We start from the raw sequence: 25,612 nt of genomic DNA on the forward strand, positions 1-25,612 counted from the left end.
TGTGCACATTTGAACACATTATAGGTTCACTTTAGTATACAAAGATTCGGGGTAAGTACTTTTATCACCTCTGATGAAATATAAGCGAAATACAATCATTTAAATCCACATATGCATAACTTAAAGTATGTAATTGAGCTTTTAATTTGCTTTGTAATTTGATTTTAACTGTATCTAATGATGCCAGATTGTGTTTTAGCAAACCAACTCATAACATGATTATTTTCGAGTACCTGTTTTATCTTAGGGCATATTGTGGTAGGAAAAAGAAATGATTAATCAAAGAGTCTTTTACTTTTTACAAAGAAGTTTGCAGGAAGGCTAGGCAAAAAAACTTATGGAAACTGTAAAAGCTACTCAGAATCTATGCAGCGTATTTCTGAATGTCAAGAGAAACAGCTCCTTCTGCCATGGAACTGCTTTGTTTGCTGCCTTGAAATATTCATGACTCTATACTGCTGCAACAGGCACTTTCTCAGGCAAATCCTGCATTGAATGAGAAGTGATCTGTTAGAATATATGCCGTGAATACAGATATATCTGTGTGGTGCCAGACTAGATACCACAGGTTGCAGTTGTATCATATTGGCCTGCCTGTTGATGACATGCAAATGAAAAATCAATTTTTTTTTTACAGGATTCTCTTGAAGACATTAAAGCAAAACCACACTCTTGAGGCTAATCATATGTACCTCATTTTCTTTCTCAGCAACTTCTGTTGTCTCCTTATTCCCCACCTCGACACTCTCCTGTATGAAGAGGAAATACGGTCATCACCTTGGTCATGCTGAGGCAATGGCTGCAGAGGAATTAATCAAGCTAATGGAAGCATGCCAGGTATGGAATGTAATGAAACGACTGGCTAAATGGGGTAGTATATAGCAAGCAGGAAGATTCTTTTTGTATGCCACATATAATCTGAAATAGAAGTAGTTGCATGCTAAACAAATAAAACCTTCAAGTATGTCATCATCATCACACTCCAACAGCTAAGGACAATTCTATTTTATTTTATTACAGGTATTTTCATAATAGCACCAGCTTTGACGAATTGTTTATTAAACAACTTTGCGATTTCCACCAAGCTCAAATTTTTCCCACCATGACTCAATCTGTTTCTATTATGACCTGCTGCTGCTCCTGCAACTCACCAGAGCTTCAAGGTAAACTTTGTAAAACACTTCTACTCATGGTGCACTGCAACTCACGTAAAGGGGCTTTTCAAAACAGTTGGGTCACAAAGTTCATAATTTTTTTTGCCCAATCACCTTTCTTTAGGTCCATATTCAACAGTATATGCAGCTGGTGCCTTACATAAAAAACCTGTCAAAGTCACTAAAATTCAGGCTTTGTTTAGAACAGCTGGAATTGCCTTTTTTGCTGTTCAGGTTTGACTCTCTGCGGACACAGGCTGTTTCTAAAGATGCACTGCTAAGCAAAACCAAGTCAAAGATCTGGTATGGAAACCCACTTTGCTAATAAATTTTGAGGCTGCTTTGCAAACATAGCTAAGTCAGATTTCTCTAAAGAGCTGTAAGGTTGAAGAGAAATTATGCAAATATATGTAGGGGGCATGGTAGAGGGGACCATCTGCTTTAGCAATCAGAAATTAGGAGACCTCAAGTACTCAGGCTCCAGCTACCTGCCTTCACAACCCCAACTGTCACTCCAAAATTTCTTAAAGTTTCAGCTGAAACAGTTGCATGTTTCTTTTTCAATAAAAGAATGCTGATCGATATGCAAACTTCATATCTCTCATTTTTTTCCCTGCTCTAATCTTCTAGCATTACTTGCAGTCACCTCACAAGCCCCAAACATTCCCAGATGCCACGGAAAGGCAGCTGCTGACAATGGTGTTGCCATGGAGACCTCTTACAGCCTTATCACCATTAAAATTGCAGTGTTATATAACTTTCTTTTAAAATTATTAATTCCACTTGTTTTGAAAATGCCAAGCCTCTGCCATGTGGTCTTCAATTTTATAGTAAGTTTGAGGAGACTGTAGAGGATCCTAAATAGAACAAAACAAATATCAACAGGAAAATATAAATATTTCATACTCTATAGTGATGCATGCATGCACACAGCCATCCAGAGAAATCTTCTTCTTTTGCACAGTAGAGATGTACTGTTGCCTGTAAAGGCTTTATGTCCAACTGCAAGTGGGTAGTCAGATGGCTTCCCTACTCGTACCATTAAATAGTGCTGAATTTCTGCCATCAGCTGTATTTACAATTTACCTTCAGAAATTATCATAATCTTACACATCAAAGTCAGGAATGTGTCATTCTTTGACATTTTCTTAATAATTCCCTAGCAATATTCTCTGGTAAGAATCCCATCAGCCCAGTTTTGGGTATCTTTGCAGAAGAATCTAAAATATACATCTACATATTTTTAAATGAGAAGTAGTTCCCAGGCTAACTGAAAGCACAGTTTTGGTTGGAAAGGTGGAAGTACGGAGAGCTTCTCTTGCTTCCCAAAGCTTGGGCTTTCCTGAAGTTAATGTCACTATTGCGTACTAGTCAAATTAGTAGCATTCTGCCTTTCTGATTAGGTGGAAGTTAGGATTTTGTGGAGAGTGGACTTTAAGAAGAGAGGCATGGTAGCATAAACTGTATCATTTTTAGAGCATGAAAGCCTATTAAAAGGGATAACTAAATAACATGTTAGTAAACTAACACCCTGGTTCCAGAGAGAAAAATCTTCTTCCGCCGACTTCAACAGAATGACACTGTTCTACATCAGTTCTCTCCTCTATACGAGAGTCATATATTTTTAAAAGCCTTATGCTCCAGTTGTGCACCTGCACTTGGCTTCACCCTCAAAATCTGGACACAGTTGACTGCTCTTCTGTATCTAACCATTGTACTGCCCTCTGAAACAATACATACTCCACTACTTGGGCACCGCAAATTGTACCTGCAGTGGGACTCAATCGTAATTAGATACTCTTGAAGTTGCAGGCTGTTTCCTGGCCTCTGTTGTACTTGCTCAGTGTCTGCAAAGAGCTTACCAGAAGATAGTTCCATATATGCTTATACACTGCTTTGACAGTATTTAGCTGAGTGTCTGACTGCTTTAATGGGAGAACATGAGAGTCCAGGAAGGCCCAAAGAACTGAGAGGCCCTTTATGAACTAACAAAAGTAATGGAAGTAGAAAAGCTGATCTCTGAACAGTGCTCTGAACTCCAGGCACTATGTCTCACATGTAGTTGAAGAAGAAAGGGAAATAACGTTTCATAAGCTTTCACTTCATTTTGATGTCCTCATGTCATCTTTACTTGAATGTGAAAAATTGATGTGTTGAGAGGGGTAGTATTATTTGAAGTAGCAATAAATCAGTGGTTAGTGCATTATATCCTTTAGACCATCCTTTGGATGTTTCAGCTGCCTTTGGGGATGCTAAGCGAACAGGGAAACAATTGTTTCTGTGTGCAGAATTCCATGCATGAACTTTTTATCATGGTAAACGTTTTTCTGTTGGCACACATGGTCATCCTCTGCCTTTAATTACCAAACATTTTATCCCCTCCCCAAAAAAGATCAACTGTTGACAGATACTAACAAAAACATTATTTGTTCTATGGAATTTGAGACCTGAAGGATCAAGACAAAATATGCAATGAGACCACAGGCAGCAGTTCTGATGAGCTCTTCTAATGGCGTTTTGGCAATCTTGATGAGGCAGACTACGAACCAGCATGTAACTGAATCCAAAATTGCCCTGAGAGGCAAGTGGTACCCTATCCCTTGGACAATTTTTTTTTCCATAACTTAAATGAACATCCTACCAGAAAATTTACTGTGAAGTTCCTACAATGAAGAACATATGCCATAAATTTTCTGGATTGATGGGATGTGACAGGAAACTTACCACAGAAAAGTGAAACTGAGAAGTGGCTGTCACTCCAAACTGGAAGTAACTAAACTTGATAAAAGATTCCCCATGAGACAGTATCTATCAGTATTTTACAACTTCTCTTTTAAAGTAAATTGTCGTTCATAAAGCAAACAAATGCAGAACACTGAGAAATGATGTTTTAATCTTTTGCAACTCAGTGTACTTTTCCTTAGCTTTGATCATATTTGTCATTAATCCTAATCTTCAAAACTCTTCCTTGCAAGTCCTGGAAAGCCCTTCCTGAAATAACAACTTTTCAGAGCCAAATGCAGAATTACCCCATTTTAGGCATTTTTAAAATCAACATTTCTAGCTTATTTTCCCAAATTAGCAAGGACAACTTCACTTTTAATAAGCAACAAAAAAACAAGAACAAAGCTAATCAAAACTCTTTAACTTCTATTTAATGCTTATGTTATTTCTTCTGGGTTGCTCCTAAATTGCCTGTCTCTTGCACTGTGTTTCTCTCTGCCTCTCACAACAGCTCTGCAGTCCTGCGACTCAGCCAGAGCAGCTGATGACAGACCATGGACCCAGAACTCCTCAGCAGCAAAATGGATCACCTGAAAAGGTCTTGTCAACCAACGAGCAAATGCATGGTGCTGCAGTCACAACCTGTTTAATTAGCACTTAGGATGTACAACAGCCTTCAGAGCATTGCTTCATCTTTACTGCAAGATAAAAGGGAGCTGGTTTCCTCTTAGAAAAATGGGGAACTTCTTTCACATTTTTTTCTTCCTTAAATCCTCACAGATAATCAAAGTAAAATCACCTTTTTAGCTTCATTAATATTTGTTCTTCCACATCATTCCCTGACATTCACTCACAGGAAGAGAGGAAATCATCAGTGACTGATTTCCTATCCCTTCCCTCCCTCTTTATTTCAAACTATCAAATTTACATGAGGCACTCCGCACAACAGTTTGACAAAAACAATGTGCTTCACATAGAAAATTTCATTATTTGCCCTACTATGGAGTTAACAAGTTATTATTGTGATTTATATCACATGAAAAGGAAACACACAGGAGGGGAGAGCCTGCTCTCCTTATACCACTAAGTTATGTTACTAGAAGGGGATGATCCTGAAGTAATTTGCTCCAGTGTATACCATGGAATCAAGCAAAAGCCAATTAAAACTATGAAACAAATACTCAAAGTTCATGCAAATGTAATCAGAATTAAACCCTAAACGTAGTTTTAGGGAACACACTGGAACTGCTTCCCTCCATAGGTGCATTGCTGCTAGGAGTCCAGAGAGAGAGGGTAATGTTGCACAGGTATTATCTGCCCTTTTCCCCAAAGTCCTGCAGAACAGCCCAGGTACCACTGCCCACCTTTCCTCACACAATAAATTGTTTTTCCTCCATTAGGAAGATAGAACCAAGGGAAGAATGAACTAGGCAAGTGCTACAGCTAAAGTTTTACCTCTCTCTTTGTATCATTTGTGCTGGATACCATTTTTTAATCCTGTTAAACAGATAGTTGAAACCACTCAGGCACTCATCAATTAACCTTTAAAAAAAGTCTTTAATAAACTACTTCTGCACTCCACAGCCTTGCAACCAATGCTAGTACCTAATTCCTTCTCCTGAAGACATTTTTCCTAATGTGGCTTTTGCGCAGTTCTAACACTGCCAGCAGACAACTAGCCTATCCTTAGTAGGTAGAGTTAGTGGGCTTAATGCTATCCTCCTAAGTCAATGACACTACCCAACTTGGAGTCATCAATAAATGTCACCATTAGCCTTGTGGTGTTGAAGCCATTGCCATTAATAAAAATGAGCTCCAGAGATGCTCCAAGAAATGCTACAGTAGCTTCTTATCTGGCAAGTGGATATCTATCAGTGCTCTCTGCTGCCACATCTATATGTGCACCTATAGCTACTTCCACTTTCTTCAGCTAATTTGCATCTACATTAGCTTAATATTGCTTTCCATGTGGCAGTGTATCAAGTGCTTACTGAAAACCATCTAATTTTATGGTGAATTGGGTATCATCATCCCTGCTTTGCAGTTGAAGACACACAGGGACTCCCCCAAGGCCAAGTGCAGATGAGCAAGCTTAAGCCTTGTTCTTCAGAGGACACTTACAGCACCAAACTGCGCTCAATAGTCAGAAGAGCACAGCTATACACACCAGCTTCTGTGGCAGAAGAACTAACAAAATCCAACCTCTTTGTTTCATCCAGTTTTTTCAGTAGTAATCTGCATATTCTATCAGCGACAAGCACTCATTAGACCCTTTGAACAGGTTCTTGCCTGAGGAAAGCATGAAAGCTGTCAGACTACAAAAACAGATGCATTCATCCACCACCAAGACCTTCTGACAGTAGTATGTAGAAGAGGAATCTCAGATAAAAAGTATATTCACTGAGATAAAAGAGATATTCACTGAGATAAAAGAGATATTCACTGAGTTATCTGTATAAAAAGGGATGCTAGTTAGCAGTAAAATCCCATGCCTACTGCCTCAGACCACCTCTTAATTTGTGGTGATATTGTGTGCCCTGCTTTGTTCTTCAAGTAGACCTGTAATTTCTTCTCTCGTAATTTCCTAAATGCCAGCATGTAAAAAATCTCCAAACTGGTGTTTGGAGTTTCCCCATTGGAGCACAACTGGCTTCTAAAACCATGAGTCTTGAAGACATTTATATTATTATCACTTTTTCCTCTGGAATTTTCACACTCTAGTAAGGACCATACAAGGCATACATTGGCTTAGAGCTTGAAATGAAATGAGAAAACTGTTAATAAGGTCGTCTAAACAGGGCATCAATTCTTTCCCCTTCTGAAATTCATCTGGAATCAAACAACCTGTGAAACTATAATCACTCAGTTGAACTTCGGTCTAAAATGCGAAACATAAGAGGAATGACATTTTGGGGCTGAAAGGAGGATGAGTGCTGGAGAGGCATGCTGTGACACAGCCAGGCACTGGAGAAAACAGCCAAAGAGGATGACAATGGAAAGGATGGCTAAAATGCAGCAGGCACATTCACCATGATGAAAGGTGTCTCAGATGAGGCCTGGGAGGTGGCACAGGGACAGATCACTCACCACAGCCTGCTCTGCTCCTTCAGCAGGCTCACCAGGGACAGCCTCCTTTTCCATAACAGCAGCAGGAGCAGGGGTTTCAGCAACCTTAAGTTCCCCAGGTGGAGCTTCTTCAGCCTCAGCCTTTTGTTATCGATTTTTAAGTAGATAGTGGAAAAATTGTTGAGGACCAGATGATACTGGGAATGGAGGAGGGGAAAGGGAACTGTGCCTGGCACAGTATTACTTCAGGCTCAATCTTGCTGAGCTTTGCCCCTGGCAAAGGGCAGCATCTAAAGGACATTTTCATCCTCAATGTTCTATATGTAAAATGTGCCAGTTTTACATCCCTCCTTCTCAAGTAAAGCGCCCATAGTTTGCTCCAAAATGTTCCAGAAACTGACAGCAAGGCCAGAAGTTGAAAGTGGCACCCATGTGTACCAACTCTGGTCTTCAAATATGAGTTCTCAAAACTACCTCCTACTCCTTAGTTTGGTCTGCTCTTGGAAAATACAGTCCCTCCTCCAGGGAAGGTAAGAAGCAATTAGCAGACATTCAAACAGTTTTTATATGCACAAGGGCAAACACTGACTGACTAAATTCTAGCAATGTGAAAATCATCCCTAGTTTCTTATTAAAATGCATTTCTCTTGAGCTCTCAATCACCTAGAAGGCATCCATTTATCAACCCACTGTTGGGATTTCCACCCGTTTAAATTCTGGCCTCAGCTTGTTTTTGAACAAGAGGATCTATCAAATATCACCAGCCCTGAAACAAGTTCAGTTTTGTGGCAAAATAGCTCACAGCAGAAGTGCAATCTCCAATGGAAACATCACCTTGCGAAACATCACATGCATATACAAGGGGAGAGTTCCAAGCAGTGCTCGGCACATTCCATTTATAAAAATGGCTGACTCAATTAGATAAAATAACCCCAAAAGATTAATCTGCCATGAACAAATTGCTCAGCATAATATGGAGCTCAAAAGCAATTGCTTCACAGTTGATAATAGGCTAGAATGTGATGTCTCCTGTGAGACATGAAGGGAAAGCTTCCATGAAATTCTTTAAAATACTAAAATCTCCTGATATTTTTCAGGAAAAAACCCCAAAACCTCTTAATTCTTTACTCACATACACCTTAAGCAGACTAATTTTTAATGAGATACAGACAAGTTTGCCTATGCAAGACTTTCAGGATATGGCATAGCATAAAGAAGCATTCACCATATTGTACCAAGCTGTGCAAAAATCTCTCTGTGCAGTGTATTAATGACAGTTCTAGAAAATTTCACAAAGAATAAATAGAACTGGAATGAGAAACACAAAGTAGATTTATCCCAGGTAAGGTGACTAAGAGAGATTTCCTGAGATTTTATGCTAGAAGATTCTTTCAGGCTTAAAGTCACAGGTAACGTTATAAAGCAGATTGCATTGATGTGCTCAAGTCATTTGTTGACAAGCAGAGTTACCACACTTCAGCTACAAGTAAAAATACTCTCACCATATTTAGTAACCATCATGAACACAAACACCACCAGAGGCATTATATAAAAGCCACATTAAATAATATTGATTATCAGTCTGCTGCTATTTAGTAACTATAGCACTCACCCAGCAATGCTGCTATTCACATCCTTACTTCAGGCTAACCAAAGATTGTAAGAGGAGCTAGGAAACTGCCCAGGTGTGATGACTTTCAAAAAGATTGTCCACTCCTTAGAAGTAGATCATTCCTACTAGTAATATATGGAGAGTGGGTAAAACTACAGCAATACTGTAGATATTTAAACAGTCATCACATACTATCACCTGCTTGCTCTACACTGGACCATAGTACTTATTCTACTAATTTCTTAAATGCAATAAATGAACAAACTGTTTGATTACATCTTTTTAAAGTAAACATATCTTAGAATATTCTGGTTTTCTTTTCTTTTGCTCTGTGCTGTCCTTGTAAGAGACTGGTTTAGTGAGTATGGATTTACAAACTACAACCATATCACCCACCAGCTCTTCCAGGTAGAAGAGTTGTATAAGCTTTTGTGATCTAAAGCATGGAAAGCACACAAAAAAGGAAAAATCTCTTTGCCCAAAGGAAGAATAAAAAAATGCCTTTTTTTACCAGGCATTTAAAAAGTAACCAAAAGCCACCACTTACCAAAGGTTCTGTCACATTCTCACTTGCTTGCGCTGTAAATACAGAGATATCCTAGATACAGAAATGAAAAATAAATGCAAAAAGTATTTGAGACAGAATATTTGCAGATGTCCACCAAAGTACATTCACACAGAATAAGATGACAAATACAATAATAATTAATAATTATTTTTAATACTTAGACTATCTAAGTACTCTTATTATTAAAGACATTGCTTTTTCAATTATATTCTATCCTTCTAAACCAAGAAGTTCTTCACCTCACTGGAGGCAGTGAAAAACCCTTCATTAAATATAGGTGATTTGCAAGGACTTTGTTTCAGGTACGATGCACTTCCAAGTTGTGAAACTTTTTGCAGACAACACATGCAACTCTATGCTTGGAGATTACACTAGCTCTAAGCTACTTTCATATGTTCTTGATCCTGGGCTTTTATTTGAATTATAACTATGGTAATTACAGATACGAAATTTTACCTGCATTAAGAAATATGGAGGTGTTTTCCAACACCTCACTCATTCAGAACCAATTAATTTGCAAAATATTGCTGGGCCAAATTATTTTCCTACTGCAGTGAGGGCAGCAGATATTTATTTCCTCCAGACCAACATTTTGCCTTAATTACCAGAGGTTGTGCTTTGTGCTTTTCCTCTTCCTTCCAAATCCTTCACTAAACTAAATGTCCTGGAACAGACTGGTTAAGCACTGGAAGACTCATTTCTGTCCTTGTATAAGCAGAGTCTTTTTAGGTGCTTTTAAAATATGGTGTACAGCATGTACTGTGGATGAGCCAGTCTCTAAAAGGATGATGGAAAATAATGAGGACCCAGGTAATCCACCTGAAATTTGGGATCTTGACACAGCCCTCAAATTTGAAAGCATAAACATGGTGTCTTCATGTGCTGTATCTCTGTGATGGGCAACACAGTCTCACTATCAGCACCGCAGCAAACATTTGAGAGTAAAATATATCCTAAATGAAAGTAAAGATGGAGGAAAAAACCCCTCATTATATATATACATAAAGAGTGACCAAAACTATGTGAAACCATTCTTTACAGGATTTGGGGGCTGTGAGAAAAATTCAAAAAAGAGCACAATAAAAAAGCTAAATCAGTCAGTCCTTTTAGGAGGAAAAAAATCCATCCCACTAAGGTAGTCAGATTTTTTGCTATTAAATTCAGTGAGGCCAAGAGTCCTAAGAGTATTAGAATCATTCTAGTAACACATCTAAGTAGAATTTATGAGGACAAACAAGGTCTGGATTTGAGACAGTATGACATTGCTATGCTGCTTGTCTGGAGAACAGAGTTCCTGAAATTGTATAGCCAGTTCTAATCCCCTCCTAACAGCACAGAAAAAAAATTATCTTAAAACCTGTTTATTTCTTACCTGTGCAAATCCATTAAATGCTGTGGTGGATGCCTAAGTAGAAGTGAAGATCAGAACAAATTATCATTTGTTTACTAGATCAGAACATAAGTCAAAACATTTTTATTTGCAAAATAAAAATGTAGGCCAGACATAAAAAAAAAAAAAAAAAAAGGGGGATAAGGCAGCAAGAAATTTGTCAACCGTGCTATTTTATAAGAGGCATCACAGGTTTAAAGAAAACAACAAAAAAGAAAGAAAAAAAGCAGAGTAACTTAAGCATTTTTACAAAACAATAATAAAAAAAGACTGGGAGCATTTAAAGATATATAGATAAAACACAAAAGCTGCGAGACACAATGTGCCTTCACAGTTCAAAGCTTCATTCACCATTTTGAAATGCATGTCAGCCTGCTTCATTACATGGCTGCAGGGCACCACACTATGAACAGTTGCAAGGCAGTTTTTCAAAAAAAGAATAGCACAGGCTTAGGAAGGGCAGTGGGAAACACACAAATGGAATGTTTTTAAAAGACAAGGTTATGCATGGCCTAAGGAACTCTTTGTCTAGACTAGGCTACATACTGGGGTAGGTACCTCTTCTTTATCAGCCTCAATTTCCTGGTACAACAATCCATATCTCCGGTTAGCAATTTCATCTTCAGATAAATCTGAGTTGTTGGTCTCATTGTCTTTAGGACTAGTTGAACTCTCGGTGCTAGCATTTCTGGAATTTCCCATTTGAAACAGAGCCAAGGGTCTAGCTATCTCCTTGCTCGGTCCAGGATTGTTAATGCCTGCCTGCTCCCCAGGATGACCTTGTTTTACTGGTGTGTCCTGAATTTTATCACCTGCGCTTTCACCTACTTCTCCCCAGCTGTTATCAGTACCTAAGTCTTGTGTAGACCATTTATTATTAATGCCCAACCAAATATTTTCCATGTTACCTTCATCTGAGCCTTGCTGTTTGGGGAAAAAGGGCCAATTATCCAGTCCATTGGCTTGGCTATCTGACAGATTAGAAAAACCCCAGGAATCATTAGTAACTGTTGGATCCCAGTTTGCCTGCCAGGGGTCTGTTTCCAAGGCTTCAGGAACACCACTGCTACTAGGATGCTCTTCAGTGACTGCTGGTGCTGCTGCCCTACCTATCACTTGGTCTTCTGCATTATCTAGGCCAGGATCACCACAGCTTGTGCTAACAGTATCAGCTGTCTTGGGCTGCAATGCCCACTGGTTTTCAGCAGCAGCTTGACCTTCAGTACCAGTACTACCATTTAGGGGGTGGCTGATGCTATTGTCTTCAGTTCCTTTACCAGACTCTTCTGCACTGAATAATTGAGCATGACACAGATTGCTCACAGTACCTGTAGAGTACTTTTCTGTGTGGTCAGTTATCTGTACATCAACATATGACCTCATGCTTATACACTCTGTGGATGTATTCTCACCAGCACCACTGTCAGTTTGGTCTAAGGCATCCTCAGATATTCCTTCATGGTCCTGATCCCAGATACCAAGGATTCTCTCAGGTTCAGTGTCAGTGCTTTCTATAGTTTTACAGTTGTACACTAATACCTTGTCTGCATTTTCCAGCCCTGTGCTCAACAATGGTATTTCTCCATCTGTCTCCTCAGTGACATTGACCTGTTTGAATTCTTCTTCTCTAGGGTTTTCTAGGTTAGCACCACTAGCTCTCCCAGTATCCCCATCATTATCATCAAGCGCATGTAAATTTTCTACCTCTGTGCTGTCTAAAACTTCAACATCTGATTTTGCTAAACCCTTATGAAATTCTGCCTCACTGTTTCCTTTGGTTTCACAACCTCGCTCTTCCAGTTCCTCTGTACCTTCTACCTCCTTGTAGTTAGCTTCGGTCTCTACCTTTTCACTTGGCTTGACACCTGCCCACTCGTCTTCCTCACGCTCTTCCTCTGCCTTTTGCACATCACATGGGAGGGGTTCATCCAACAAGCTATCAGTTCCCAGGATGGGTGTCTCAAAACTGGTTATGTTCTCTAAAGGCTGATTGGTCACCACATCTTCCCACAGGACATTTTTGGCATCCAACTGGTCCTCCAGTGCAGTCCTCTGGTTTTCGTTTACAGGAGCTGACCCTGGTGCAGAATCCTCCTGCTCACCTACTGTAGGCCAAATACTAGCAGGTAGAGTACCCACAGATTCGCTTGAGGTTTGCTCTGCCCCATGGAAAGGCAAAGAATCGCCTGCAGTAATTTCCTGGCTGACACTGGGTGTGCTAACGTCTAGGCCCCAGCTGAGTGAACCTAGATTAGTTTGAGATCTGTTAATATCTTCTGATGACCCACTGTTTGGGGTTTCCTCCATGACCAGGTTACACAGGGAAAGACTTTTTGAAGAGTCAGGCTTTAAGCAGACAGAAAAGCAAAGAAAAAACACAAGATGAAAAAGATAAAGGCGGACTTGATGAGAAAACACAAAATTTATATTTTACATGAGCAAATTTAATTTAAAGAATGAAGTGACTAAATTAAGCCATTTAAGGAAAAGCTATGTGGTTTGCAACATTTGGAGGCAATAGATTATAATGCAAAAGAGCAGCACTGATAGACAAAACCAGAAGACTCTATATTACGCTGATTAAGCATATCTCTAGAGTGGTTGCAATTTTGGGGGGAGGTTTGCTTACCGGCTGCACCAATTCGCTGCTTGTCTGTATAGAATAAAGTCATACATATAAAGTCATGAATATAAAGATATACATATAAATATATACATACACAGAAAAGAAGACCATGATGTACTTTGTTACAGCAGCAGTTCATTAATTAGCAGTTCTCTAACCAGGAGCTACCAGTGTTGGGAAGGAGCAGTAGGTCCTTTGGTGCCACTCCACAAAAGACTAATCCCAGGCTCTTGAATTTTAACCCTCTGCATTATTTTATTCAAAAAGTCACATTTTGCTTTCCTCTGTGAGCCACTGACATTTTTATTGCAGGAATCCTACCACATCTCTACTGAAAAGAGGAGTTGCTCTGTGAGACAGTGACAAGGAAGGAAGAAATGCAAGTGGTAGTGGGGCTTACTTGTATTTACACTCAGGCAATGCAGAGGACCCTGAGCATGCAGCTCTGATTCTCCATTATCTTGTAGAGGCATTTACATTCACACAGAGTAAGGCATCAAGTCACAAACCTGCCGTCTACATTGCCACTTTGAACAGATGCAAACGTTCCAAGGAAATTCTACAACTACTATGCACTCAATTCATTAAGAGAAACTGTGTATCCTTAATTTCAAACATTTAGCTGTGAAGTCCACTACTTTTTTTTTTTTTTTAAACTAGAGCAAAGATGAAAATTAATTATAATCTAGAATACTTATACAATATTAAAATGCTATAAATAAAATTGTGCAAAAAGAAGACATTGTTAAAGCTATCTAATGTAAGTTTAGAGCAATACATTCACAACACTTCTGGGCATTTTAGCTGATCTAGATATTTGCAGCCTTGAAATTCTGGGTAGCCTACATATGTGATTTTTTTCCAGGCTTTATTTAACCTGACTCAATAGGAAGAGATGAACATTTAATATACATCACATATGGTATTTGTTCACAAAATGGTGCTCCAAGTCTTAATATACAACAAGCATTCACAGATTTCTGTGCTGGCTGAAGTTACAAAAGGTCAAAAATTAATGTACCAGGCTCCATGTCAAGTCAACCCAGCTAACTCCATGACATTAAGCCATAAGAAAGCTCACAAAAATGAGTTGTTTCCGTCCTGCAGATCATTGTATCTGATTTGGCACCAGGAGGAAGAAGGAAGGATTCATACAGTTTCCTAGAGTAGCAGTTTCTTTTGTGAATAAGTCCAGTTCACTGTATGCCCACAAGCAAAATTGTCTCTTCCCTCCTGAATTTTGAGAAAATGGTTCTCCATTGGGCTAAAGTTCTGAGGAACTACACCTTCAGGTAATGTACACTCTAATTATTACAGGCAATTATTACACTCTAATACCTGTAATTTAGGCATAGAAAAAGCAACACACTTAGCGATAATGATCGTGAATTTTATTAGCCTAGATTACTGACATCACTTAGGTTTTGTAGGCTAAGCAACACTGGCTTCATATACTAGAAAGTATCATCATCTGTAAATTTTTTATCTTGTCTTTTGGTAAGAGCATTGTAAATCTGACTTTAGGTTGTTGCAAAATCAGAGGCACGGAAATATGTATTAAGTATATGCACGGAAATTATGTATTATTATGGCTTACCGTCCATAGATCCCATGGCAATGTCTGAAAAAAGGAGTGGATAAAAGAGGCTGTGAGAAAAATACCATTCATACACTGTATATACAAACACTGTGCACTAAGAAGATAATACTTATTTATATGAATATTTATATTACATTCATGTTTTATATATTAGCACATGTGTGCATGTATCTGCATGATACTCTTCTTGGCTATACAGGATGGGCAGTATGCAATGCATTGTGTTATTTCCTATTTCAAAGTAGTTGTTGCTTTCCAGTAAACTCACATTGTCACATGCATGAGTAATGGCCAGATTCTGAACTGGTGACTGAATGACTTCCAACATGTACAGGAGCCTCTGCAAGGTGTCAGCTTTAAAGAGCTTACAGAGGTCAGGTTTTTCAATCAGCTAAAAAAATGATCCAGCTATGCACTGATAAAGTGGTTTTTCTCACTACTCTGGCACTAGAAAGGAAAATGGTATACTTTTGGGGAAAGAAAACAAGAAAGTTAACCAGTATTTTCTTTTTCTTGTCCAGTTGGTTAATTAATGTTAGTGACCTTTTAACAGAAGAGCCAAATAGACGAAAAAAAAGCAGCAGACTTCATGCCAAGCACTTATAGACGACCACATGAGAAGGAGCTCTGCTGGCTGGCCCCAAAAGTCTGAGATGCTTCTAAATGTATCTACTATATTCACACCTAGGTTAAAGCCCACAAAACCTCAAAACCTGAAGATATTCATAAAGTAAAATGTGAAATTGGAACATTTGCAAATGTTAAATGTGACATCTAACATTTGCATGAGAGAAAGGATTGGTGCATTTAGTTTCTTTTCTTCCAGCTTCTTATTTTATAAGGACAGAATGGTTCTCTGAACAACTTCTGCTTTGATAAGCAAAAGACACAGTAATAACTCACTACTCAGATTTACAGCATATTAACATCAAGAGCCATTTCACATTCATTTTAATTTGTTTTAAGTCCAGGTATGTGCTGCTTCTGCAGATGTAATTCATAAGTATATGTTCCTCCTTTGCTGTAATATTATTAGCTGAGCATTCAAGTTGTAAGGAAAAATGACAGGTTTGTTCTTAAAGCACTAAATGTAACAAACCCTAAATGTCCTACTAACTTCCATGAAAGGAGAGATTGCTCATTTTCCATTTTTTCATTTTCCTTTCACCTTTGAGCACGAGGGAGAAGGAATAAACTGAGGAAAGGTGAGACAGAACTCAGCTAGAAAACGGAGAAGAGGGTAAGGTGGGTTTAGAAAGGTCACTTCTGAAGCAGCCATAGAAACAGAAAAGCAATCGAGGAAGGGTAGGCCAGGGGCTCAGTTACTGTGGTTTGATCACCCTGGCAGAGCAGTGGAAGAAGGTAATTAGTTAAATTATTGATAGAGAAGTCACACCAGGCCTCCCAAGGCATCTTGCACAGATGACTTCTGTCTTCACATCACTTCTTCACCACTTTGCTGAATGGAAAATATCCATGACTGCGGCAAAAGCTATACACATACAGAATATATACACACCACTTAAGGCTCTCTACTTAATCTCCTTACAAGCACAGGTTCTCCAAAGTCTGCAACCACAGGTTTCATTCTGTCTATGCTGCCACAACACTGACCCTTGTCAAATCAAGACCCAGACACAGGGCTGTCATCCCTTCTAAAAACACGGTGCTCCTACTCATTCACGTGCTCTCATGGATGCAGATCATATACATACGTTATGGGGAAAGGTGAAAGAAGAGGAGAGTGAAGGTGCTCAGTGAATGCTTCCTATGCACCTAGATGAAAACTTACAATATACTTTTCTATATAGAATTATATTCTGTATTTCATGGTACAGTTGAATCTAAAATAACTGGTTTTCACTAAACTAATAAACTCTTCTACAGTCTGTACAAGATGATGTCAGAACAAATGTGTTCAGTCACAAAAGGTAAAAGCTTTTGTTTAACAATCTCACTGCTTTAATAAGTGTTATTACAAAACAAGCTGAAAAGGTTGTTAGCAAAGCTACACCTAGAGTTTTCTGTCACTGGTGATTGCCAAGGAATTTCATTCTCCTTCCCCATCCTCTTCCCTGTTTAGAGGGAGCAAAAAAATACCAAGTAATATGCACAAAGCTTCTGCTAGAATAAAACACTTCTAGCAAATCTCAGTGAGAAATTACAGATTGCATTTGGAATGCTGACAATGCATCAATTTTCTGGTAGTGCATATCCCATGAGAGACCACTACAGATCTCAGTACATAACTAGCACTGCACACCAAATAAGAAATTAATTAACTAAGGAAGAGAGCAGCAGAGAATCAGGACTATCTCAGCCCTAAACCTGCTTGTCTTCTCATTCCTTTCCCAATGCTGCACTCCTGAACAGCTGATGAGTCCTTTCACGTCTCACAGAACAAGGCAGATTAGTGATAGCCACAGGGATAGTAGGTCTTGCTAATGATGTATTAATATTGTTTCTTTGTGTACAAGACAGTGAATACAGACATGCTGGCCAGGAGACCTTCCCCACTTTACTATCTGCCCTCTGGGCAATGAGGGTGAATTCTGGCCTTTAAAACAGCAGGTCCTGTAGGGTAAGCCAATCAATATCAGCAACTTAATATAGCAACCTTTTTTATCAATTATCGTAATTTTTCCTTTTTTGTTTTTTGTTTTTTTTTTTAATTCAAATTGCTGCAAGAAACTACCATGGCAAATATTATTATTAGAAGCAGAATTTCTGTAACACAACATTCTACAAGGAAACACTCTATTCCATACTCTCATTTTCCTCGAGGTTAAGTCTAAAATAGATTTATAGCAAAACCAGTCAGATCATTCCACTGCCTGGTACAGAAACTCCATAACAGCAAAGCAATTGCATGCTGACTCCATGAGACTTAGGTCCCCCAAGGCATCTCTTCAGACATGAAGAACCAAAGCCAAGTCAGAAAAGTTGTCAGAAAAACAAGCACTGGAGAATTATAATGTTTGCATTAAGAGTTATTCTTAAGATGGAAAATAACAGCATGCCAAAGTCCAGGCCAAGGTACCAGCAAACATTCTCACTGGCAGACATCTCATTTTACCACCTGACAATTTCCTCTCATTCCAGTACATCATCAAGTACAGGGTTACTGAGGGGGAAATATGAGGCTAACTAGAACCTCTCAGAAGATCAAGGTTTTCAGACACTGCAGATACACTGTAATACACACGGCAAATCTTTGCTAGCAAACACAGCACGTTGCATTCATGTGCTTTGCCTACCTTAAGGCAAAGAGATACCTGAGACATGGGTGAGTGACTAACTCCTGTTGGTACAACTTCTGGCTTGAAAGGGTCGAAGTCCAAATCTAGCAAAGATTCCTCTTTCTTAGCTTCAGGTACTTCATTCTGTTAGAAGAGAAACACAATTCTTGAAAAACGTATCTTTCAAAAGCTTCCCTGGGCAGTAAAATATTAAGATGCACAAGAAGAAAATAATTATATCACAGACTTACTAGCTGTTGTGCATGCCAGGAGGGGAGGAAGCTCTGAAGATTTTCCCGAGTTTTAGTGTAAGTTTTAATTTTAGGAGATTCACTCTTATGATGCCTTTAGTTTTGCTGAAGTACAGCTTTGCCTTTCACAATCCTTTCAAAAAAGTGCTGAGTGTACACCATTTGACTGTGAAGGTCCTTTTAAAGTACTTTGAGACAGACATCAAAACTAAAGACTACATAAATGGCACCCAGTGGCCATACATTCTAATAAGTGAATCTCCCCCCAAACACAAACATTAATAAAAAGCCAACGCAGAAGGACATAAATGCCTTTGAATTAAATTTCAATTCTGAACATGAACACCTACTTATATTTAATGCTGCCTGCCCTTAGCTCTAAAAACTTTAGGAAGTAGTTATATATAAATATAGTGAGGCACTAGAACAGGTTGTCCAAAGAAGTGTGGATGACCTATCCCTGGAAGTGTTATAGGCCAGGTTGGATGGGGCTCTGAGCAACTTGGATAAGTGAAAGGTGTCCCCGTCCACAGCAGGTGGGTTGAAACTAGAGATCTTTAAGGTCCATTCCAATCCCTTCCAACTCAATCCAATCTATGACTCTATGATATGCTCTCACTTAACTGGACTACATGGTAGAGTCTTTTTTTATTAGCAATTAATAAATTAGCCAAGGCCTCTGAGGTCAACATAAATATATATATATAATTTTGTTTGATTGGGATACAGGTCTTTCCTACTGTAAAGTAACCTGAACAAACAATTAGTATGCCTCAACAGAAAATATTAATTAGCTTGAAGCTGTAGCTGAGATGTAATTATCATGAATTATAAATATTCTAGGCAAGCATCTTGGTCTCAGTCACGAGGCTAGTACTGCCTTCTGCTAGTTGTTCAGTGTTTATTAAATAGTGAGAGAAGCTTGTACAACAGGGCAAGTCTGCAACAGCAGGGCAGTAAACCAGTAAAATTAGGAGATAATAATAATGACAACGATGATGATAGTAAAATAAATGAACAAAGTCCTTATCTTATTAGAATGCTTAAGAATATAAACTTTCCAAATTAGTGTTACTATTGGTAAACAGATGTTCAAAGTTAGGTAATTAATGGCTTCCATTATGCCACAAAACACCCAAGCTCTCTGTGTCACCTACAAACATGGTCAAAATAGCTCCTCAGCCCCCACGTTAGGAATGACAGAGTGATCTGGAACTCTTCCATCTGGAAGAGGGGTGCTAGGGATGATATGAGCAAGGTCTATACAAGCGTGAGAGGCACAGGGGTTTGGCTGCTCCCTGATTCTTCCAAAGCAGGAAGGCTGATGGCAGCAAAGTTGATAGGGACAGGTGCAGAATAAAGAAAAGGTGGTGGTGCTCCATGTGGCACAGAGTTCAGCTGGGGACTTCCTTGTCTTCAGGCAGTAAGAATGTGAAAAATGTACACATGCTGAAAGACTGAATAAATTTGTGACAAAATAGTCTGTTGAGGCTTACTAAATAGGTGACAATCATGTTGAACAAGCCCCTGAATTGCAAATGATTGGAGGCTGGGAGAATATAATGAAAGGCATGTCAAGAGTACCAACTTTGCTTGCCGTATCTTCTTCCCTTGGCCTCTGCTTTTCGCCACAAGTTATGAGGGATAACTGCTCTGACAAACTGAAGCTGGTGTTACAGTGTAGCACTTTTTAAAGTCAAACCCATCACTTCCACCAGTAACCCCCATTACACTCATTCAGTCATGCCTCCCATCCAGTGCATTTAGACTTCATCACATATGCCCTTGGGCCACTAATGCTCATGTGATCATACACCCTGATGTAACAACACAGCATTTGCTGACGTAGTCAGAAATGGATGGAGACAGAAGTGTTAATTATCTTTCAGTGAGGTTTGAGAATGAAGTTGCTACTTTTGAGGACTAAATCAGGTGAATAGGAGCCTTAGTTAGGCCATATGTGATGACAGGTAAGGTATCTGTAGTGACAGCGTACTGACTGCAAAACTTATCATTGCCCATAACCCTCAGAACAAAATGAACACTTCTCTTAACTTTAGTGACAAAGGCTCAAATAAACGTACAGAGTACCTAAGATACCACATTACATGGAGATGTAGGAGAAACAGGAACCTTGGGAAATCCCTCAACAAAGGAAAAAGCTGTGTCAGGGAGGTCTGCCAAACATCCTGTATTTGTTCCACCATAGCATGACAAAGCATGAATAAATGAAATATTTGAATGAGGTGGCTGTGGCAGAAGCAAGGCTGTACACCTGAGAGGTATGTGCAAAGCATGGAGAAGGCACAAAAAACCTGCAAGAAGTACCAGAACCACTACTCCCTCTCTGAACACAGTCTGTACAAGTTTTAAAATAGCCTTAGCAGATCCCTTCAGAGCTGTTGGACACACTCAGACATTGTTATGTATCTGTAGAGGGGATATAGAGGCCTTCAATGTCCAAGCTAGTAACTGGACACTACAGAGAAATGTGAAGAAAATGGAAAAAAAAAAAAAAAAAGAAAACAAGGAACACTCATCTCCAAATGGCCCTTTCATCCAGTCAACTAGATATTTCATCTTCTCACCTCTTTCTTAGCAGTAATTAAATCCATTCTTGACAATGAATAACCTGGACATGTGAGTTACTTTGTTGAATCAGTGCAGAAATATTCAACAGCATCAAGCAGAACTGTCTTTCAGTATCTTGCACAGCAGCAAATGCATTAGTACTGCTTGGCAAAGAAGGAGGAGCAACAACAATTACAGGATATTTACTTTCCAGAGAAGAAAAGTGTTTGGTCTGTTTGTAATCTGCTCTGAAACATTGGATTAAAGCAGCAAAGCCCTATTCATCAGCCTGTTGGTTTTGTGTCTCTGCACGAGCAGTGTCTGGGACACCTATGGTGGTCCTTTGGCAAGTCCTGCACCATTAGCGGGCTCTGCAGGCTTGAGTGCTTCTTCCACACTGCCCAACAAGGGCTTTGGGAGTATAGGAGAAGCCATAAGCACCAAGAAGAATCAGTTCACGTTTCCTGAGGATGGCACGCTATATATTTTCAATAACCAGTTCTCTTACAGAAGGATACAAATCTATACATCATTTCACTTGGGTATGTCTGTACATACTCAGGGATCTCAGATACAGTAAGGATGCTCTAGTGATGGGGGTGGGTTTTGTGGAGAGAGATGTGCAGATGATTATCGAGAAGGTGGCCAGGGAATGAATAGCTTAGGTCATTCCCAAGTCACTGACTGCAGAGGACAGAAGGACATAAATTACGCACTAAAGGGAGATCCATTTTTTCTTGAGAGACATGGAAAAGATTTCAGTTCTCAGAAGCATGCCCGACCTTTATTATCCCATTCCCCTTTTATGCCAATCTCTCACAGAAAGAATGTAAAGATTCTGGAAATGTGACTTACACTTATTTAAAGCCCTGTTCCAGTGTCATCTCTTAATGGAAAAGAAAACCAATTCCATTTCTGCTTCCCCAGCTGGCCCGACATACAAGTGTTAACTGTATACAGTATTTAATGTAGGGGGACACCTTTAGCACAGGTTACACCAACTCTTACCACTGATGTCCAGGCTCACGCGAACAGAGTTAACTCAGGGTAGCTGCCATCTCCCTTCAGAAGAAGTGCCTAGCAGTAGCTGCATTCTGGGAGCTGCCTTTAATTCTTTAATTGCAGGGGGACTTTACTATAAATAATTTTGTCTCTTCCAAATAGATCCCTACAGACAGCAACGCCTGTTTCTCCCCTCCACAAGAAAACAAAGCAGCACATATTCAAATTGTACAAAACAACTTTTTCACTGTTGTGCCTACATTCTCTTGTGTTGTCAAATGAATTAGTACAAAACCAATGATTCACATGAAAACAAAAATTCATAAACATTCTGCATAAGCTTCAGATCTACATATTTCTCCCCAGTCTATCAGACAAAGGCTCAGATTTCAGAGTTGCAATTACCATAATAGAAAGGGTCCATTATCAAAAAACAGCAATTACCATAACTATGTAAAAGCTGAACAGCTGAATACAAATTTTACAGACTCATTTGACACAACTCCGGCTTTTCTCTTCGTTATAAACAACTTTTAAAAATTTCATAATAATGAGATAAAATTAATTTTGGTTACTCCTTGTCTGTGTAATGTTTCTATGAGCAAAACTAAGCGAAGGAATAAGCTGGTTGAAGCACCCTTTTATACCTCTAAAAACCAGCCAAGTTCCATTTCTTAAAAAACCTCAAAAGACAAAAGGAATACTTTTAATGATTTTGATGAAGGAAACAGAAATAAAGAAGGATCACTGTAAAGTTCCATTTGAGATGCTTAGGATTAGAAAAGAAAATTTTAGATTAACTCTCAGCTTATAATACAACCCGGTTGCATTTAAATCTCGAACACACCTATTTCACAGCATTTTTAGTCAGGCCTCTCAGGAAATGTCTCTTTTTTTCAGTATGCTAGCAGTGTTAGTTGAGTGATAATGTGTGACTTGTTCAAAGGTAAAACACCATATGGCAAAACACCCTTTCAAGAATACAGAAAATGATAATTATGCCTCTGCCTTCTACATGCACCCTCCTCCTTCCTCATCAAGATCAGCCCCAAGGGCACTATCATGGAGAACTTAGGGTGATTACAAGGTTGGACCTGTAAACCACTCACTGAAGCTTACCTGTGATGGGGTTGTCACATTGATTTCTGGGACAAAATTGTCATCAAATAAATTAATGATGTTCTCCTGCTGCAACTCCTTCGTGGGTGTGAGCTTAGGCAGTGGTGGGACTGGCGGACCTTTCCTTAGCTAAGCAGACAGTAAAAATGTCACAGATTAGTTCAGGGATAAAAGCTATAAGCTAGGCCTAAACAAAGTGTGGTAGCTTTTTATCTCCACTGCTTCACCCTAAATAAGACATGGGAATAAGCCATATATTGAAAGGAATTGTTTAGTTGTTCACCACCAAATGTCTTGAAATAAACATTGTCAGAAGAGCAAAACAACTCTGTTTTAAACTCCTTCAAAGTATCAGATTTCATACAAAAGCAATTCTTGAATTTTTTTTTTTCTGCTACAAGAGTGCAAAACACTTGCTCTCCTATGCAGCCCATAGTTGGAAGGATGATATGGCACAGAACCAAGCCTCTGCAGCTTTTTGGCTTCTTGAGTTCATTTGTGTTTAGCTTTGGGATTTCGTCCCTGCCCACCTGTTGCTACTTTTAAAGCATACTTAATGTTAAGACCGTATCACTTCTGGGAACCAAAGGTGCTTAGTTTACTAATCCCCCCTGCTCTCCAGAGATTTGCATAACTGTGGCAGACTAACTGCTTGGAATAATACCAAATAGTATTGGATAATTTTTAAATCTATCAAAATATCGAGAAAACAAATCCATAAAAAAATCCTCAGGTGGCACGGTGACATAACACCATTAGCACCAGTGAGACTGAGTCCTACCAGATGAATATTCAGACAGTCTCTTTTGGGAGACCAGAGAAAATAAGCATGCTCACTGAATGTAAAATTAAACTTCTTCTGATGTGTGCCCAGCATAGAAACAGTATTCATCACAGAAGCCATCCCAATTCCAAAAACATCCATAACATCAACACAAGTCTTTGATATGCTCATGAAGTATTACATTTAACTCTTACACTATAGATGAAACTGATGCATTAAACTGATTCTTATTTTATCAGTACTGGTGAGTATAGTGATTCCAATAGTGGCAAACTTCTCAATCCAGCGTTAATAACAAGTATGACTTTATCAGTAATTAGCACAGTAATTTATTGGTAATTAGCACAGCAGTATTTAAGCTAGCTTTATTATTTATTGTTTTAGAGGCTGGCCAGACCAGTGATATCACTGGCTAATTTTTCCCAGGGTAAGCATAAAATTGACAATGAACGAAGAGTAGAAATATATAATGCACAGAAATTTACAAAGAGGTTTTAGAAACGGGCTTTTCCAACTATCACTGCTGGGATATGGGTCCTCAGAGACAACATAATTTTTAATGAAGTATTTTGCTTTGTCACTGCAAGTTCTACCAATCCACCAGGCACCTTAAAAATTCTTCATTCCCTCTGATATAAAAACCATTTTCCATTCATGTCATGACACAAACATGAACAACTAATGAAGAGAACAGACTGCAATAGAATCAGTGGCCTCCCTACCATGACTCAGTCACAACGTAGATGAAAATTCCACCATCTCAGCTATCTTTCACTGGACAACAGGCCAGTTTCTCCCGCTAGGTATCCGCTTACCTGTGTGGGTGACTTAGGTCGGGCCGGTGCTGGAGATGCTGGTGCCAGCATATGATTGGGACTAGCAGTAGGGCTAGGCAGGGGAGACACCTCCTCTGGTGGTGACGGTGTTTTTGCAAAGCGGAGTGGACCTGAATCGCTAGACAGAAGCAAAGCAACGGCGAGGACATATATATCTTGCTGATTTATTACCTTGACAATTTGATGCAAGAGTTGAACTGCATCCCTGATGTAATACCAGTGACCATGAAAGGTAGTACACACTGGAGATGAACTAAGTCATTTTATAATGATTAAAACTAAAATTGTAATTAAATGCAATTAAAATTCAGTTATCTACAGTGTCAAAGGAAGTTTTAATTTTGAATCATCTTGATTTTTGGAACGTCTGTTTACCTGATCATTATAACTTGAAGGAAAAAGCATACCTGCACTTTTTTCAGATTCTGTACTTGAAATATCATTTCACTTATAAGTTTGAAACTATTATAAAATGCGAGATAGATTTATTGTCTTCATTTCACACGGTTCTCAGAATAAAAGACTCTAAAGATAAAAAAGCCCACAGGAAGGCATACCAATGAATAATGCAAATAATTTTAAAAGCTCAGCAACTTTAGAAAGGTTTCAATAAAACACAGCCAAGATTATTATAAAGATATCACAATTTAGAAGGACAACTCACCACAACTATAAACAAGCAGCAAAGTGACTTCAACAGAACTCTGCTGATACTAAGAAAGGATCTGATGAAGTCCTAGAACATCTGGTGCAAACACTGAGATAATATTCAGCTACCTAGAAATGCTGAAAGCTTATACTCAGGGAGGCTATAAACTACAGCACTCAGTGTGTACTTGGTAAGAGTGACTCCTACGCATCTTCAGGGAGAGCAGAAGCACTACCTGACTGAGACTACAGCATAAACATTATCCTAAATCTAACACAAAAAAATTATTCTTTGGAAGGATAAGCTTAGCTCACACTCACCACCTCTTTCTGTGGAAATATTAAAGGAGAAAAAATAATCAGTCATTAAGAAACTTCTTTCCCAGACACAATATTTACCTTCAGGAGATTCAGTAGCATAC

The 25,612-nt window shown here is 39.0% G+C and overlaps 1 protein-coding gene across 2 annotated transcripts in view; it reads right to left on the bottom strand.

The window, feature by feature from the left end:
* Positions 1 to 25,612, bottom strand: part of AMPH (amphiphysin) — a 123,780-nt gene that overhangs the window by 10,746 nt on the left and 87,422 nt on the right. The window contains exons 10-18 of one of the 2 annotated variants that reach the window (XM_050320075.1): positions 24,522 to 24,660; positions 22,923 to 23,051; positions 18,016 to 18,123; positions 14,738 to 14,761; positions 13,144 to 13,167; positions 10,497 to 10,529; positions 9,104 to 9,154; positions 6,966 to 7,085; positions 693 to 749 (exon numbers count right to left, since the gene is read on the bottom strand). In XM_050320075.1, coding sequence (XP_050176032.1) covers positions 693 to 749; positions 6,966 to 7,085; positions 9,104 to 9,154; positions 10,497 to 10,529; positions 13,144 to 13,167; positions 14,738 to 14,761; positions 18,016 to 18,123; positions 22,923 to 23,051; positions 24,522 to 24,660 — 685 coding nt within the window. The remainder of the gene's footprint in view (positions 1 to 692; positions 750 to 6,965; positions 7,086 to 9,103; positions 9,155 to 10,496; positions 10,530 to 13,143; positions 13,168 to 14,737; positions 14,762 to 18,015; positions 18,124 to 22,922; positions 23,052 to 24,521; positions 24,661 to 25,612) is intronic. The other variant, XM_050320083.1, reaches the window with a different exon arrangement.

This window comes from Myiozetetes cayanensis, unplaced genomic scaffold (genome assembly GCF_022539395.1).
Source record: "Myiozetetes cayanensis isolate MyiCay16 unplaced genomic scaffold, myiCay2020 scf1, whole genome shotgun sequence".
NCBI lineage: Eukaryota > Metazoa > Chordata > Aves > Passeriformes > Tyrannidae > Myiozetetes > Myiozetetes cayanensis.